Source organism: Felis catus (assembly GCF_018350175.1).
Source record: "Felis catus isolate Fca126 chromosome F1 unlocalized genomic scaffold, F.catus_Fca126_mat1.0 chrF1_random_Un_scaffold_34, whole genome shotgun sequence".
In the NCBI taxonomy this organism is placed as follows: domain Eukaryota; kingdom Metazoa; phylum Chordata; class Mammalia; order Carnivora; family Felidae; genus Felis; species Felis catus.
In genome coordinates this window covers 230,770-249,495 of record NW_025408522.1, presented here as the reverse complement: position 1 = coordinate 249,495, position 18,726 = coordinate 230,770, and the positions used below count along the sequence as shown (strand labels likewise).

The window sequence follows — 18,726 nt, the reverse complement described above, 5'->3', positions numbered from 1 at the left end:
TTCTTGCTTTTGGTCAATATAGAGGAGAAAGTAAGATTTCTTAGTGCTTTAAGCCTACGAATGGGATAATTACCATTCAGTGTAGTGTGGTTTCCAGGTGTGGTCCCAAAGCAATACTTTTTCATAAATCATAAGCTGTACACTTGTAATTCCCTCTATTTTTCGATGGTTGATTTAACATGTATTTTGCTTTCTTCTTTAGGAGCAGATAAGAATGCTGAGGAAGACTCTATAGCCAGGTAGGATTTTTATGGATTTGTAAAAATGACATTCGTTGGGGCACGTGGGTGGCTCAGTCGGTTAAGATTGTGACTCTTGACTTCAACTCAGGTTTGTGAGATCAAGCCCCATGTCGGGTTTTGCGCTGACAGCCTGCTTGGGACATCTTTCCCGATTTCTGTGTGCACTCACTCTCAAAGTATAAAGGAATGAAATGAAATGAAATGGAAAATGAAAGGAAAGGAAGTGAAATGAATGAACTGAAAATTATGTGTTTCCTAAGGGAACGCAGAGAACAAAAGCAGTTGTTGAGTGGTCTACCCTGGACAAGACACTATATCCTATGCGTAACATCTGATAAGTTATATAGGCATTGCATAGCTTTGCAAAATAGCTGTGTTGTTGTAGCCTACTTTTTATTACTTTGGCAACTGTGGTTCAGGGAGGTTGAAGACTCAACCATGATTCCATAGTTAATGGGTAGCTGAGGGGCTTTTCCCGTCAGCCTGTGTAGCTTCCACATCCATTCTCTGGTTCCTCAGCAGCACTGAGATGAAGATACAGATCCTAGGGCAGATCAACTCAGAATGTCAAAGCTAATCATGTCGGAACTCTAATTTAGGGTTTTCTTAAGAAACCAGGTTAGTGCAAGCATTTACCCTTATGTATTTGACCACTAGTGCTAACAAAAGTCATTAGTGGAGTGGTAACTAGTCCCTTGTTTTTACCATCCGAGATTTTAGGATGGATCTCAGCTATGGCCATGGTGTCAAGGCTTTTACATAATAAGCAAGATGTCGTCAGGCATTTCCTTAGATGTGGTGATACCCCCTCTTCTTGAGACAAATGAGTTTTCTGTAAGGGAAGGGTATCTAGTTGTAGACCATGTTACGTTAATTAAATTCAGTCTCTATCGCAAGGATATTGCTAGGATATTTCGAGGATTCTCTGTTGCCTATGTTCCCAGTCTGGTTTCCCTTTGGACTAGTACCCTTGACTAGTTCTAGGAAGCTTTTACTTTTTTGGAGATTTTTTCCCTATGACGTTTCTGTACTGTGTTTTTGCCGTTTTACTTTCTTCTCTGGGTTTCTTGGTATTTCTTTTTTTTTTCCCATTAATATTTCCCCTTCTGCCAGCTAAGGACTCTCCATTTTTCCAGAGGCCAAATCAAAAATACTTAGAGTCTCAAGATTTAGGGAACCTCAGAGATTGTTTCATCAAAATACCCTCCGGTAATTCAACCTCTGTTTAACCTCCTTGCCCAATGGTTGCTTACATGGACAGTTTGAAACTCAAAAGAGATTGAAGTGACCTAGGTAGATATGATAAGTCACAGAAATGAGATTTACATTCGGGTTCTTTTCTTTCTTTCTTTCTTTCTTTCTTTCTTTCTTTCTTTCTTTCTTTCTTTCTTTTCTTTCTTTGTTTTTTTGTCTTCATCTTGCAGACAAATATTTCAATGATAGAAATCTGGGGAGTGGGTCTAATGAATACAATGAAAGAGGGTAAGAGTCGAATTAGCAGAGGAGACCAGGTTTCAAGGAGAACAACACTGAGTTGGTTAGGAATACGAGTTTGAGAAAAGATGTCAGAATATGGGGGTTTATGCCAAGTGAGATACAGGTGAATGACAGGAATGAAGGACCCAGGATTAGGGGAGTTGTTTAGAAAGGCATATTCAAATAGAGAGTTCAAGAGGGTCGTGACCAGGTTTCTGCTTTTGTGTGTGTTGGTTTCATTGAAGGTGCGAGCATACCTCAGATTTTCTGATGAGAGAGATTAAAAATCATTTGAGCTGCTGGGAAGAGTCTGTTTACAGCAAATAGCAATATGATATCCCCTACTTCCACCCCAACTGAGGGAGGATAGCTTAGATCCTCTCAAGGAATTGGCGGTGGGTGGTGGAGATTCCGAACATCAGAGATGTATGGCCCAAGGCAAGCTGTCTCCTCACTCCACCTCTTTTCCTAAATCTGTGATGCCCTTCCCATGTACTTGTAGGGCTGGGCAGGGGTAGGACTGACTTGTCAAATCAGTAAGGGAGCTTCATCTGGATCGGTGATAACATGCCTATGTTGAGGTGACTGTGTGGATGACTGAGACTCCCAGTTCGCTTGTTCTCCAGGAGCAGGACATGGTTCCTACCCTCGGTCATTTGAGCCCATCCTTGTTGTAGGAGTGTATGGCTTCATAGGCTAAAGATTGAAAGGTTGGGGGATGCCACAGAACCGTGCCGAAGAGTGATGTAGGAGTGGGAGCTCATAGGGAAGAAAATAGGCAGCATAGAGAGAAATAGAGGCACAACTACCAGAACCATTTGATTGCAGTCTCTCTCCTTGGGTAGCTGAATGCCCCCTGAAGGCTTGGAATGTCTTGCTAGTTATTATGGACCTAAATAAGGCAAGACCAGTGTAGGAACAAAGTTGGCCGTGGGAACTTTTAATCTTTTAATCTCTAGTTAGTACTACCACTCATAACATGGAAACCCAAACTTTGATATATTTAGTTAAACGGAGGTCTACCTCGCACACAATGTAATGGATGGTCCACCATGTTCACCATAAGTGTAGCACCCATCTGGTAAAGTATGATGGTATTACGATACCACTGACTAGATAACCTATGCTGTACCTTTGAGCCTTATGGTTATTCATTCTATAACTGGAACACTGAACTTCCCTCTCCCCTTCACCCATTTTGTCATTCCCCCCACCTCCCCCTCCCTTCTGGGAGAGTCAATTCTCTGCTTTTATGGGGCTGTTTCTGCTTTTGCTCTGTTTGTTCATTTATTCCCCATTTTACATTCTACACAGAAGTGAAATCATATAGGATTTGTCTTTCCCTGTCTGACTTATTTCACTTACCCTCATACCATCTAGGTACATCCATGATGTGCAGATCTCATTCTGTTTTATAGCTGCGTAATATTTCATTGTGTGTGTGTATGTGTGTGTGTGTTTCTGTGTGTGTGTGGTCTCTTCATGTATTGGTGGACACTTGGGTTGCTTCCATATCTTGTCTATTGTAAATAATGCTATAGTAAAGATAGGGGTGCATATATCTTTTCAAATTAGTACTTCCATTTCCCTTGGGTAAATAAATACCCAGTAGTGGAGTTACTGGATCCTATGGTATTTGTGTTTTTAATTCGTTGAGGCCCCTCCATAGTGGCTTTCACTGTGGCAATACCAATTTACATCCCATGACCAGTGCACAAGGGTGTTTTTTCTCCACACCCTGAGCAACCCTTGTTGTTTCCTGTGTGTTGAAACTGAGCCATTCTGACAGATGTGAGGTGAGAAGTCATTGTAGTAACGTTTATACATTTATTTTTCAACCATTTCAGAGCATTCCCTGCCTGTCATACTTGGTTATGGAAACTCAGACTGGGTCTTTCCTGGAGATTTCACAGGTTGGCAGTGGTGGAGTCAAAATAGAGAACTGAAAGTTTTTTAAAACAGGGTCCAAATTGTGAAAGACCTGTACTCTGGAAACCGTAACACACTGATGAAAGAAATTGAAGGTGACGGAAAGAGAAAGACATCCGATGCTCACAGATGGGAAGAATACATATTTTTAAAGTGTCTACACTACCCAAAAGCATCTACAGATGTCATGCAATCCCTGTCAACATACCAACAGCATTTGTCACAGAGCTAGGTAAACAAGCCTAAACGTTGTATAGAACCACAAAAGACCTTGAATGGCCAAAGCAGTTTTGCAAAAGAGGAAAACTGGAGGTATCGCAATCTCAGCTTTCAAGTTCTATTCCAAAGCTGTAGTAATCCAAACAGTATGGTGGTTACTGGCATACAAAATAGCCTCATAGCTCAGTGGAATAGAACCGCAAACCCAGAAATAAATCCACCACTGTATGGTCAGTTCATCTTCCACAAACAGGAAAGACTATCCAGTGGGGAAAAGGCAGTCTCTTCACCAAATGGTGTTGGGTAAACCAGACAAGTCACATTCCAAAGAATGAACCTGGGTCAATTTCTGTACCATACACACAAATAACCTCAAAATGAATTAAAGACCTAAGTGTGAGACCTTAAACCATAAAAAATCCTTGAAGAGAGCACAGGCTGTCATTTCTCTGACTTTGGCTGTAGCAACATTTTACTAGTTATGTCTCTTGAGCCAAGGGAAATAAAGCAAGAATAAACTATGGGGACTACATTAACCTACAAAGCTTTTGCACAGTGAAGGGAAACATCAAAACTAAAAGGCATCCTCAGGGATGGGAGAACATATTTGCAAATATTTTGCAAATCCAGTAAAGGGTTAGTATCCACAAAGTATAAAAAATTGATATGAGTAAACATCCTCCCCTCCAAAAAAGCCCAGTTTGAAAATGAGCAGAAGATATAACCAGACATTTTTCCAAGACAATATACAGATGGTCAACAGACACAGGAAAAAATGCTCCCCAAAACTACAACGAGATATCATGTCACACCTGTCAGAATGGCTACACTCCAAGACACAAGAAGCAAGTGTTTGCGAGGATGTGGAAACAAAGGAAACCTCTTGCACTGTTGGTGGAAATGCAAATGGGTGCGGCCCCTCTGGAAAACAGTATGGAGATTCCTCAAAAAACTAAAAAGAGAACTCTCCTATGATCCAGTTATTGTACTATTGGATACTACCCAAAAAATACAAAAAACATGAATTCCATGGGACACACGCACCCCTGTGTTTATTGCAGCATTATTTCCAATAGCCAGCGCAAGCGTCCATTGACAAATGAGTGAACGCAGAATTTCTATATGTATGTATCTGTGTGTGTATATGTTTTTCATACACACACACACACACACACACACACACACACACAAACACACACACCCTGGAATATTACTCAACCATAAAACAATGAAATCTTGCCATTTACTTGGCAAGGATGTAATCAGGATGGAGCCTGAGAGTAGTATGCTAAGAAAAGTCAGGGAAAGACAAATACCATATGATTTTACTCATGTAGCACTTAAGAAACAACAAATGAGCAAAGGAGAAAAAAGAAGGAGAGACAAACCAAGAAATAGGCTCTTACCTGCCGAGAACAAACAGATGGTTCCCAGAGAGGAGGTGAGTGGTGGGAGGGCTGAAAGAGGTGATGGGGATGAAGGAGTGCCCTTGTCATGATGAGCATGGGGTGAGTATGGAGTTGGTGAATCACTATATTAATAAACTAATATAACACTGGATGCTATTATTACTGGAATTAACATAAAACTCAATGAAAAAACCAGAGGCCAACTTTTAATTATACCAAGAAACGTGGTTTAATACACAGATAGCTGACCTTTCACTTAATTTTTTAAATTTTCTTTTAAAATAAATGAACATGTTTTTGTTGTATATTTTTGCTCTAAAGGCTTTCGGACAAACCTGGTCCTGATGATTCATGGCCTACATCATCTAGCCAAGTCTTACATTTTGGTACCAAGGTAAAGTACCCTCCTGTGAAACTCACTTTCCTGCTCTGAATTGAGTTTTCTCCCTTATTTACTCTGAAAATTTAAGAGGAGCCTGTGTATCATAACTTTATGAGTGTCATGGAAAGTTAGCAGGAAAAAAAACACTTTACAGATACATGACGCGTTGAATGTTTTCTTTTGTTTTGTTGTACTTTGCTAAATCCTACAGGTGGAGGCTGATAAAAGAATGGGCTGGATAATATATAATGACCGTCAAATTGTATTAGGAAAAGCTTTCCCATAATGGAGGAAATGTGACATTTGGTTAAGGATAAGGATTCTTACTGTGATAGTAGCATGACTGGTAATACTCATGCCTAAATGAAACCTGATTGGGTCCAAGTATCTATTGTAGGGTGCCCCCCCCACCCGGGCCCGGGCAAGTTGTATTTTGGTGACATACAGGATTTTCCTTTGGCTCTATCCTTTGTTCTACATTTAGACTAAAATAATATTAGAAAATGTAGAAATTTAGATGTTTACATTATTTCTCAACATTTACCTTACAAAAGTGTTCCCCTGTAGTCTTGAAATAACTCCATGAAGAGTTAAGTTAAAATTGTGCATCTCCCTGAAGAATACGTGTTTTGCTGAAAAGAGTAGCCTATGAGCAGAGGCTCTTCATATCCAAGTTGTCAAATTTCTAATTTCAGAAATCTTTCATACTGTAGCTTTGAAAACTATCTCCTCCTAGTCCTTGTGTCAGATTCTAAAATTTAAAGTTTCAGACATCTGATATTTATTTCAGTATTCATTTCAAAGCCCCTACATCATTATAAGCTACTGGAGGTTAGGAAACACAATTGTTTGAATGCTGGAGCTCCTAAAATAAAGTCTTGCTTGGAAGAAACAATGTCATAGGTTTTGAATGTGAATAAATGAGTAGGGAAATGGAATTCCGTAGAATGGAGTTTGAAAAGTAACAAAATACGCATGATATATCACAATTGAATATGTGAATTTAAAAAGTCAGGCTTCATTTTACATTCCGTTTTAGTGTTTAATACGTATAAACGCAAATGAATTCTATTGAGGAAATCAAGAGTTACATACGAAAGAAGGTTACGGTATATTTTTAGTATCCTCCCATTGTGAGCTTAGAATTGCAGAGAAAAAGTCCTCAGCCTTTGTTTGTGTAACCCCATCTGTGTCCCATTACATACATCCTTTGAAGGTTCCCATTTCTTCCTAGAATTCTCATTCCCAATTCTTTCTCCATAGTGAAAGTTGATGTGTTAGGAACCTATCTTTTTCTGTTATTTTGTTAGTCTAGCAGTAATTTATAGCTTTTAGGAAGTGATAGATGCCAGTAATTGAACAATTTATTTTATAGTGAAAAAAATTAAATTCTTTATTACAGTACTTATAACCAGGTAACTGTAGTGTGATTAAAGTCAGTATTATTAGGGATATACTGTGAATCAAAGCCTCTGTTTTACATAAATTATATATATATATATATATATATATATATATATATATATATGTATATATCTTTCAAAGTTTTAAAAGAGACTATTGTTCATACTATATTCCCAATCCTACTTATGTACCTGTTGAAAAATGTATGTTGTTTACACTTACCTTATTTTGGTCACATTTCTCCTTTTCTTCCTTGTCTTAAGCTCATGCTTCATTGATTGGTCATGTCTCATTTTTTTTTCTATTTTTCCTCTTCTCCCCTGATGCTTTTAAAGATATTTTTGATGTTTTTGAGTTTATTTATTTTGGAGCACGAGAGAGAGACAGAGTGCAAGCGGGGTAGGGTCAGAGACAGTGGGAGACACAGAATCAAAGCAGGCTCCAGGCTCGGAGCTGTCAACACAGAGCTCAATGTGGGGCGCAAACCCACAAACCGTGAGATCATGACTCATGAGCTGAAGTTGGACGCTGAGCTGACTGAGCAACCTATGTGTTCCCACCACCATGCTCTTTTTTAATGGTTTACCCCTACTCTAATATTACCTTGCAGAAAACATTACTTTAGTGTCTGTTCTTTTAGTACATCACTTTCTGTCAACTCCATTGTCAACGTATTGGTTATGGAATTCTACTGTCTGTGTGTGGTTTTCATCCATGACTCATTGCCCCACAAGGTTTATTATTCTTTTTCTCTTTCTTGGAAGGAGCTGAGCTAAATGTTTTTGTAGTGTTTGTATTTCTCCTGGAAAGGGAGGGAGAGAGAGAGAGAGAATGAGCAAGTGCTAGTAGGGAGGGGCAGACAGAGAGGGAAGGAGGGGATTTCAAGCAAGTTCCACTCTGTCAGCACAGAGCCCGATGTGTGGCATGAACCCCACTAACTGTGAGGTCATGACCGGAGCTGACATCAAAAGTGGGTCACTTAACTGACTGAGCCACCCAGGCATCCCAGAAGGAGCTACATTTAAACAGTCATATTTGTCTTTAGTGTTTTGAGAAACAGAAGCCACTTAAACTGTTTGCAATTCCAACTTACCAACATAAGATACTACTGAAGAGTAAGTTTGTATATTTTCTCTTACAAGAGATAGTTCATGCCAGTCTAAATCATGCAAACACCTCACAAGATAACATATTTAAATTTCTTAGTGTTAGTTTTTTCAACATGCTTTCAATTACCTAGGGTTCAATGTTTATCTGAGGTTACTTTGGTAAAGTATTTACCGGATATTAATCAGTTACAGGTACGGCGAGTAACATTTGGGACTACTTATGAGATCTCTTGTAATCCTCACCACATAAGGAAATGGAGACTGGTAATAAATAGTAAACGGCATAACTGAGATGTGAATCTACATTTGAATGATTCCAAAGCCTGTGTTCCTTGTGTAATGGTGCTCATTTGGTAATGGTGAATATTACAATGATGTTATCGAATTGGATTCTTGTAATCCTTAAAGCTATTAATTCTTTTCTAGAATGTCCCGAAATCACGCATAGCAAAGCTCCTGCATTCTTCTTGGCAATTCATTAAAAACAGTAAGCTATTGGAAGACTTGTATTATTCACTAATTCTTGTCCATTCTTGTGTTATTCACTAATTTGAAGTTACAGATACTTTCATGTCCTCTTTACTTTGTTTTCTACTAAGTGAGACCAAAACGTGGCACTATGAAACCAGAAGATGGAACCTTATCTGAGGACAAAAATCCTGATTCTGAAAATAAAGATATGGCTGAAACTCTTTCCAAACCACCAGTCAGAGTTTATGGCGATCCTCTTCCTGTTTTACCATCATCTAAATCTCTTCTGAAACCTTCTCTCAAGACGTTAGCTTTCCTTGGTCTTGCAAAGGTAAGTTGTTTCGTTTTATACTGCCCCCACCAGTACCATCCTCTTGCTCCTTATAATGATGAAAAGGATCTTAGGAAGAAATGGAAGTCCTCAAGATCATAATAGAAATCAGTGTAATGACAACAGAGAGGAAGGTACAGGATTGACATTTAGAAAGTTTGGTGGGAGTAGATAATTCTCAGGTATGCCTTTATGGAAGCAAAGAAGGAGAAGGCAGCTGGAAAGAATAGCTAGATGCATATGAAGATGAGGAGGGTGTTGAAGGGGAAGAATTCGTTTTAGAAGGGCGAGTTGAACTTAAAGTATGAAGAGTTGAGGGAAAGTATCATAAAATCACAGCAGCAATAGTGGGATTAAGGCAGAGCATATGCTCTTTAAATTATAAAATGTGGGAGGGGATATTTTAAGTGCAAGTTAAGAAAAAAAAAAGCCAGGTAACGACCAAAAAATGCTTAGACTCTTCTGAATGACTTACAGCTGATTTCTGTGAAGAACCGAAAGAAATTTTGCCCTTGCCTTTCAGTTTAATAAAGGTGATATCCTAGATTTAGTTTAGCAAAACCTGTGTTTCTAAGGAATGCAAAGTGAAATCTGTTTTAGTCCATACCAGGTTGATTGCGAATTTTCACTTTTTGGTTATTGTCTTTCTTGGAGTTTCTAAGGTAACCTACTGTGTGGTATAATCTTGGTATATTTTAGGTCTTTTGGAGTAGAAAGAGAGGAAATAAACATTTATTCTTTTCATTAAATAAAATTTCTGGTGATGTAAATAAGGTTCTTTATCCGTGAAATGAAAAACTAAATTTGAAGCTGCAACACTGAATTTGTTTTTTGTTTGTTAGCTTATTTATTTATTTTGAGAGAGAGAGCAAGCAGGGTAGGGACAGGGAGAGAGGGGAGAGACAGAGAGAATCCCAAACAGGCTCTTCATTGTCAGCACAGAGCTCGATGCATAGCTCAGACTCACAAACCGGTTTGCAAGATGACGACCTGAGCCCAAATCAAGATGCTTAACTGCCTGAGCTACCCAGGTGCCACTTAAGCTGCCACACTCTGAAAGAAAAAATATATAAAATATGTTTTCTGCATTCTGATTTATCTTTTTTTAATTTTAAGTTTTCAATTGTTTATGTATTTTGAGAGAGAGAGAGAGTAAGACAGAGGCAGAGAGAGAGAGAGAGAGAGAGAGAGAGAGAGAGAGAGAGAATCCTAAGCAGGCTCTGTGCTGCCAGTGTCAAACCCGACACAGAGCTTGAATAACCTGAGCCAAAATCAAGTTGGACGCTTAACCAGATGAGCCACCCAGGTGCCACTCTTTTTTAAATAGTATCTGCATAGAATAGACACATACACACATTCCAAATGAATGAACTCAACATGTATAAATTTTTGTCTAATATGACCTCTTTGTCATGACAGAATCATAAGGCATGAAAGGTTGCCAGGAGGGTATACAAAATTCGTTGTAGGAGGTGATTTTTACTTTTTCGAAGATTTCCGACAATAGATACATTTTTAAAACAATATTTATTTATTTTTGAGAGAGATGGAGCATGAGCGGGGGAATGGCAGAGAGAGAGGGAGACACAGAATCTGACGCAGGCTTCAGGCTCTGAGCTGTCAGCACAGAGCCTGACACGCGGGGCTCGAGCTCAGGAACCATGAGATCGTGACCTGAGCTGAAATCGGATGCTTAGTCGACTGAGTCCCCCAGGCACCCCAAGATACATTTTATATTATTCAGGGGAAACTTTAGTATTCATTGTTGTTCAATTTAGCACGTAAATTCTTTCATGTCTAAAACTGAGAAAGACTGCTGAGTTGATTTTTTTTTTTTTTTGGTCCCTTTCTTCTTTCCTCCTGGGAATGTTCAGTCTTCCTTGATAATCAAACATGTATTTGAAGACTTTAAAATCTTCAAATTGGATGATCACAAATATATTAGTTGCTTAATACTAGATTCCTTCTCGGGTCCTTAACAACCTTCCTATATGGTGTAGATAGGAAATTAGAGCTCTTCATATGCTGTTCCCAGTGGAATAATAAAACTATATGAAGTTTAAAATCCGTTTTTATATTTTTCTTAGACATCGTGGTAGTACTGGAAAATGGCTCAAAATTCTGTAATCCTGTATTTCTCTTCTATACTTTAAATCTTGTCCCTTAAGATTAACTTTTTCATTCGTTTTACTATTTTTTTTAATGTTGATTTTTGAGAGAGAGTGAGGGAGCATATGAATCGCAAGCCGACTCCATGCTTCGTGTGGACCTGACGCAGGGCTTGATCCCACGGCCTTGGAATCATGACTCGAGCTGAAACTAAGAGTTGGATGTTCAACTGACTGAGCCACCCGGGCGTCCCAAGATTAATTTTTAAAAAGCAGTATTCTTATAAAATCCTGAATTAGTGTTTCACAGTTAAAACTTTTTATGTCTCTTACTGCTATTCATTACAGAAATGACTATTTGTGTATATTAGTAAAAGCATATTTTACATCCTTAAAACTACTGTTAAAATATGGAGTTGAAATCTTGAATCTCATGTTTTTTCCCCCTGCTTTTGTGATTGTATTATTTTTACTCCTTAAGAATATTTTTAGTGTTTGTTTATTTTTGAGAGAAAGTGAGGGAGAAGGGGAGGGGTAGGCAGTGGGGTACAGAGGGTCCAAATCAGGCTCTGTGCTGACAGCAGAGAGCCTGATGCGGGACTCGAAGTCATGAACCAAGAGCTCATGACGTGAGCAAAAATCGGAGACTTAACTGACTGAGCCACCCAGGCGCCCCTCCCCTGTTTTCATTATTATTCTTTATTTGTTCTTTATTTTTATTATTTGACAATTTAGTGTCCAGTTAGGGAATATATAGTGTGTACATTGTAGTCTTGGCTTAGGGAGTAGATTCATGGAATTCATCACTTCTGTATAAACCCAGGGCTTATTCCAACAGGTGCCTTCCTCAATGCCCACCATCCCTTTTTTCCACCCCCTTAACTCCCCACCCCCATCAACCCTCAGCTTGTTCTCTGTCTTTTAAGACCATCATATGGTTTGCCTCCCTCTAGGTATTTGTAACTTTTTTTTTCTTTCCCTTCCCCTATGGTCTTGTGTGAAGTTTTCAAATTCCACATATGAGTGAAAACATACGATATCTTTCTCTTGACCGACTTATTTCATTTAGCATCATACCTTCCAGTTGCTTCCACAGTGTTTCAAATGGCAAGATTCCATTCTTTTTCATGGCCAGGTCGTATTATTCCATTGTAGATAGACCACCACCTCTTCTTTAGCCATTCATCGGTTGATGGACATTTGGGCTCTTTCCATAATTTGGCGATTGTTGATAGAACTGCTATCAACTCTGGGATACAACCCCTACAAATCAGCACTCCTGTATCCTTTGGATAAATGCCTACTAGTGCTGTAATTCTATTTTTAATTTTTGAGGAACCTCCACACTGCTTTCCAGAGTGGCTGCACCCGTTTGCATTGCCACCAACAGTGCAAGAGGGTTCCCATTTTGCCACATCCTCGCCAACATCTGTTATTTCCAGAGGTGTGAATTTCACCACCACACTCTGACTGATTGAGGTGTTATCCCAGTGGGGTTTGATTTGTATTTCCTGGATGATGCGTGATGTTGAGCATCTTTGCATGTGTCTGTTGGCCATCTGGGTGTCTCCTTTGGAAAAGTGTCTATTCACGTCCTCTGCCCCTTTCTTCGCTTACTTGGTTTTTGGGTGTTGAGTTTGGCAAGTTCTTTATAGACTTTTTTATCCTAACCCTTTATGTGATATGCCATTTGCAAATACATATCTTCTCCCATTCCGTTGGTTGCCTTTAAAGTTGTTGATTGTTGTCTTTGCTGTGTGGCAGCTTTGTATCTTGATGAGGTCCCAAAAGTTCACTTTTGCTTTTATTTTCCCTTGCCTTTGGAGACATGTCAAGTAAGTAATCACTGCAGCCGAGGTCAGAGAGGTGGTTGCCTGCTTTCTCCTCTAGGATTTTGATGGTTTCCTGTCTCACGGGAAGCTTTTTCATGCATTGGAGTTTATGTTTGTGTAAGGTGTAAGAAAGTGGTCCAGGTTCACTCTTGTGCATGTTGCTGTCCAGTTCTCCCAGCACCATTAGCTAAAGAGACCTTCTTTTTTGCATTAGCTACTCTTTCCTGCTTTGTTGGAGCTTAGTTGGCCACACATCTGTGGGCCCATTTCTGGGTTCTCTATTCTATTCCATTGGCCTCTGTGCTTGTTTGGAGCTAATACCGTGCATTTGAGGAATCCAGCTTTGTAGTACAGACTAAAGTCCGGGATTGTAATGCCTCCCCCACTCTGGTTTTCTTTTTCAACCTTACTTTCGTTGTTCTGGTCTGGGTCTTTTGTGGTTCTCTCCAAAGTTTAGGATTGTTTGTTCTAGTTCTGTGAAGAATGCTGCTGTTATTTTGATTGGGATTGCATTGAGTGTACAGATCGCTTTGGGTAGTATTGACATTTTAACAATGTTTGTTCTTGCAACCCATGAGCATGGGATATTTTCCGGGTTCTTTGTGTGTTCTTCAGTTTCTTTCATAAGTTGTCTATAGTTTTCAGCATACAGATCTTTTACCTCTTTGGTTAGGTTTAATGCTAGGTGTTTTATGGTTTGGTGCAGTGGTAAATGGGATCGATTCCTTGATATCTCTTTCTAATGCTTCATGATTGGTGTATAGACATGCAACCGATTTGGGTGCATTGATTTTAATCCTGCAACTTTGCTGAATGCATTCTAGCAGTTTTTTGGTGGAGGCTTTCAGGATGTCCACATAGATTATCGTGTCATCTGCAAACTGTGAAAGTTTGACCTCTTTTTGTCAACTTGGATGCCTTTTATTTCATTTTGTTGTGTGATGTCTGAGTCTAGGACTTCCAACATTATGCTGAGCAACAGTGGTGAGAGTAGAAATCCCTTCATGTTCCTGATCTCAGGGGAAAAGCTCTCAGTGTTTCTCCATGGAGAAGGCTATTAGCTGTGGGCCGTTCATATGTGGCTTTTAGGGTTTGAAGGTCTTTTCCTTCTATCCGATTTTCTTGAGGGTTGTATTCAGAAAGGGTGCTGTATTTTGTCAAATGCTTTTCCTGCATCTATTGACAGGATCATATGGTTCTTATCCTTTCTTCTCTTCATGGGACGTGTCATGTTGATTGATTTGTGAATATTGAACCAGCCCTGCTGCCCAGGAAAGAATTGCACTTGATCCTGGAAAATCATTCTCTTAATATACCGTTGCATTACATTTGCTATTATCTTATTGAGAAGGTTTGCATCCATGTTCATCAGGAACATTGGCCTGTCATTCTGCTTTTTAGTGGGGTCTCTGTCTGCTTTGGAAATCAACGTAATGCTGGTTTCATAGAAGGAGTCCAGAAGCTTTCCTTTGCTTCTATTTTTTTGGAACAGCTTGAGAAGAAGAAGGATTAATTCTGCTTTAAATGTCTGGTAGAATTCCCCTGGGATGCCATCCTGCCCAGGACTCATATTAGTTGGGAGATTTTTAATAACTGATTGAATGTCTTCACAGGTTATGGGTGTTCACATTTTCTATATCTTCCCGTTTGGCTTTTGGTAGTGTGTGGGTGTCTAGGAATTTGTCCATGTCTTCCAGGTTGTCCAGGTTGTTGGCATATACTTTTCCATAGTATCCTCGGATCCTTGTTGTATTTCTGTGGTGTTGGTTGTGATCTCTTGTCTTTCATTTGTGATTTTATCTGTTTGGGCCTCTCTTTCTTCTTTTTGAGAAGTGTGGCTAGGGGGTTATCAATTTTGCTTATTTAAAAAAAACCACATCTCTTAGATTGATTGATGTGTGCAACCTTGTTTTTGGTTCTATAGGATTTATTTCTGCTCTATGCTTTTTTGTTTCCCTACTTCTGCTGACGTTGGGCTTTCTTTGCTGCTGTGTTTCTAGTTCGATTAGGAGTGAAGTTAGTTTCTGTATTTGGGACCATCCTCGCTTCTGAAGATAGGCCTGGATTGCAATGTATTTTACTCTAAGGACTGCATTCTAAAGGGTTTGGATTGCGTTTTTTCATTTTCATTTGCTTCCATATGGTTTTTAGTTTCTTCCTTAATCGCCTGGTGGACCCATTCTTTCTTGAGTAGGAACTTCTGTAACCTCCATGCATTTGGAGGCTTTCGAGTTTTTGTTCTTGAGGTTGATTCCAAGTGTCTGAGAGTTGTGATCTGAAAATATGCATGGTATGATCTCAGTCCTTTTATATTTGTGGAGGGCTGTTTTGTGACCCAGGATGTGATCTATATTGGAGAATGTTCTATGTGCACTTAAGAAGAATGTGCATTCTACTGCTGTTGGATGAAAAGATCTCAATATATCGGTGTTGATATCCATGTATATAAATGAATATATTAAGGCCAATATATATCTATGTATATCTGAATACATCTGGTCCAATGACACATTGGATCTGTGTTTGCTTACGGATTTTCTGTCTTGACGATCTGCCTGTGGCCATGAGTGGAGTCTTAAAGTCGTCTACAATCATGGTATTTGTGTGTTTTTTTTTAATTTTTTTCAACGTTTATTTATTTTTGGGACAGAGAGAGACAGAGCATGAACGGGGGAGGGGCAGAGAGAGAGGGAGACACAGAATCGGAAACAGGCTCCAGGCTCTGAGCCATCAGCCCAGAGCCTGACGCGGGGCTGGAACTCCCAGACCATGATATCGTGACCTGGCTGAAGTCGGACGCTTAACCGACTGTGCCACCCAGGCGCCCCTACACTCATGGTATTTGTATGTATACATTTATTCATGTTTGTGACTATTCGATTCATATGTGTGGGCGTTTCACTTTGGAGGCATAAACATTTGCAAGTGTTAGCTCCTCTTGATGGATAGACCCCTTAATTATGACCCAATGCACTTCTGAATCTGTTACTACAGTGTCTGGTTTAAAATCTAGTCTTTCTGGTGGAAGTGTGGCGACTCCAGCTTTCTTTTGACTTCTAGTAGCATGATAGGTGGTTCCCCATACCTTCACTTTGAATCTGGAGGTGTCCTGGGGTCTGAAATCAGTGTCTTGTTCACAACATATAGATGGATCTTGTTCTTTGGTTTTGTTTTGTGTTTTATCCATTCTGATTCCTTGTGTCTTTTGATTGAAACATTCAGTCCATTCACATTCAGAGCAAGTAGTTAACCATATGGATTTAGTGTCATTGTGTTATCTGAAGGTTTCATGCTTTTGGTGAGGCCTCTGGTCCTTTGTAGTCTCTGCTGCTTTCCACTCACAGAGTCGCCCCTAAGGATCTCCTGCAGGGCTGGTTTAGGGGTCATGAACTCCATTAGGGTTTGTGTGTATGGGAAAGCCTTTCTCTCTCTTTCTATTCTAAATGTCAGCCTTCCTGGGGAAAGGATTCTTCACCGCATATGTTCCCATTCAGCACATTGACCGTTTCCTACCCCTCTCTTCTGCCTTGCCAAGGTTCTTTGGACAGGTCTATTGCTACCCTTATGTGTCTCCCCTTGTCGAGTAAGACCGGTTTGTCCCTAGCTGCTTTCAGAATCCTCTGCTTATCTTTGTAGTTTTCCAGTTTCGCTATGGCATGTCGTGGTGTTGACCTGGGTGTGTTGATTTGGAAAGGAATTCTCTGTGCCGCCAGGACTTGGATGCCCGTTTCCTTCCCCAGATGAAGGAAGCTCTCAGCTATAAGTTGTTCAAAAAAACCTTCTGCCCCTTTCTCTCACTCATCTTCTTCTGGATCTTCGTAGGACCATCTTCGTAGGATATGGCTAATATTTCATCTCACCGAATCCCGTAGGTCTCTATACCTGCCTTGTGATCTAGTCATATCCTTCCTTTCCTTTCTCTGCTTCACCTTTGTCCACGATTGTATCTTCTATTTCACTGATTCTGTCTACTGCTTCTCCCATCCTTGCTGTCAGTGCATCCAGTTTATTTTGTAACTCGTTTACATTTCATATCAGGGTTTTTCGTGACGATTCCTTAGGTCCTTGATCTCTGAAGCAGTAGATTGTCTGTTGTCTTCTGTGCGTGGTTAAGCGCAACTATGCGTCTTATGAGTGTCATTCCAAAAATGTTCTCAGATATATTGTTTCTTCCTCTTTTGAGCACTCCTCTGACTGTCTTTTTTCCCTGGATTTTTTTTGAGGAGAATTTTTCGATTTCGTCGTTTTGGCTAGATTCCTGCCCTTTATGTGTGTTAATAGCTTGTTCTGTGTCCCACACCTGTGAGTACTACTATCTTAAAAAGGGGTCCTACCCTGTCCATAGGCTGGCAGTTGAACAAATGTTTTTGGAGGGTGTTGTGTGCACTCTTTCGGTGCGTCTTTGGCTACTGTTCCCGCTACTTGGAGTGGCGGTTTGGGCCTTCCACCAGGTGTGCTTTGATTTGTTGGTTGAAGTAATCCTGGGAAAAAGGAGAAGAAGGTGGTGAAGTATCCTTAGCCCAAACAAAAAGAGAAATGACTGGAGTGGAAAAAAAGACCAGGCAGTGACTCAAAGGAGCTCTAGGGCTTAATTCAGAAAGAGAGGGAGGAAAATGAAGAAGGAGATCTAGAAAAGTATAGAGAAAATGTGCAATCCGACACACAAAGAACCAGAACAGAGGAACAAAGGAAAAAAATAGATAGATATATCTATATATATCTATGTATAGATATATAGGTATATATTAAGATATATAGATAAATGTAGATATATAATTAGCTTCACCCACGTCAACTCGAGACTACTAGGCTGTTTCCAAAGGGAGATGAGGAAAGAGGAGAGTAGAAAGAGAAAAAAGGGAAAAGAGAAGAAAGGGAAAGCAAAGGAAAGAAAAGATGGGCGCCTGGGTGTCTCAGTAGGTGAAGCGTCCGACTCTTGAATTTGGCTCACGTCATGTTGTCGCTGTTGGTGGGTTCGAAACCCCCATCAGGTCCTGCAGTGAGAGCATGGATCCTGCTCGGATTCTCTCTCTCTCCCTCTCTCTGCATGTCTTCTGCTTGATCACTCACTCTCTCTCTCTCCAAATAAAGAAATAAACATTAAAAAAGAAAAGGAAAGACAAAAGAATAATAACTCAAATGAAAACAAACAAACTAAGATAGAAAACCGGAGGAGAGTTGTCTATTGGTGCCTGGGACTGGTGGCTGTGCTGGTCTAGACGAGGGGCTGCCTGGTCCCATCCGTGTCAGTCTCACTCCTATAGAGAAGCAGTTACGAGGCACAGAGAGTCAGGGTTTGGTGTAATGGGCCTGCCTCCACGGAAGCTCACTGTCCATTTGCTGAAGCCCCATGATGTTGGTCATGGGGCGAGAAATGGCGACACCCCAATCTCTCCTGCCCACACGAGGTGTCTCAAAACTCACAGTTTAGGCTATCCTCACGGAATAGACTGGGGAGCCAGCTTGCCTTGCTGCACAGTCCCCTGTGCCACCTGAGCACTGAGCTGGGATTCAAAACCCTGTAGCATCCCGCTTTGCTCGGACCTCGTAGTGGAGTTGCACCACTCTGCCCAGTGGACAGAGGGCCTCTGGCTCGTGCCTGCACGGTCTTTTTCCCTTGGGCAGGGCAATACCTCCCCTTTCCACCATACTCAAGGTGTTCTCTCCCAGTGTAGCCCTGAGATTGCTACCAAGCCTAGGGACGGCTCCCACCCCACCAGGCATGGGAGGTGGTAGCTCTGGTCTAGAGAGCTGGCCACCTTGAAAATTCTGTTTCTTAGCCTCTAAGGCGGTTTTGCAAAGTAGAAACTGGCT

General features: G+C 40.4%; 1 protein-coding gene across 22 annotated transcripts in view; it reads left to right on the top strand.

Annotated features, from left to right (window-relative positions):
- The window catches only part of LOC109496868 (ankyrin repeat domain-containing protein 26-like), a 243,408-nt gene that overhangs the window by 22,520 nt on the left and 202,162 nt on the right, over positions 1-18,726 (top strand). For 16 of the 22 annotated variants that reach the window (XR_006593561.1, XR_006593567.1, XR_006593564.1 and 13 more), the window contains 5 exons: positions 203-239; positions 3,566-3,631; positions 5,597-5,669; positions 8,597-8,657; positions 8,770-8,972. Coding sequence is in view for 15 of the 22 variants with exons in the window: in XM_045051617.1 (XP_044907552.1) it covers positions 203-239; positions 3,566-3,631; positions 5,597-5,669; positions 8,597-8,657; positions 8,770-8,972 (440 nt within the window). In the remaining 7 variants the exon portion in view is untranslated. Of the gene's footprint in view, positions 1-202; positions 240-3,565; positions 3,632-5,596; positions 5,670-7,971; positions 8,177-8,596; positions 8,658-8,769; positions 8,973-18,726 lie in introns of those variants that run through there. The other 6 variants (XM_045051607.1, XM_045051606.1, XM_045051613.1 and 3 more) reach the window with 4 other exon arrangements.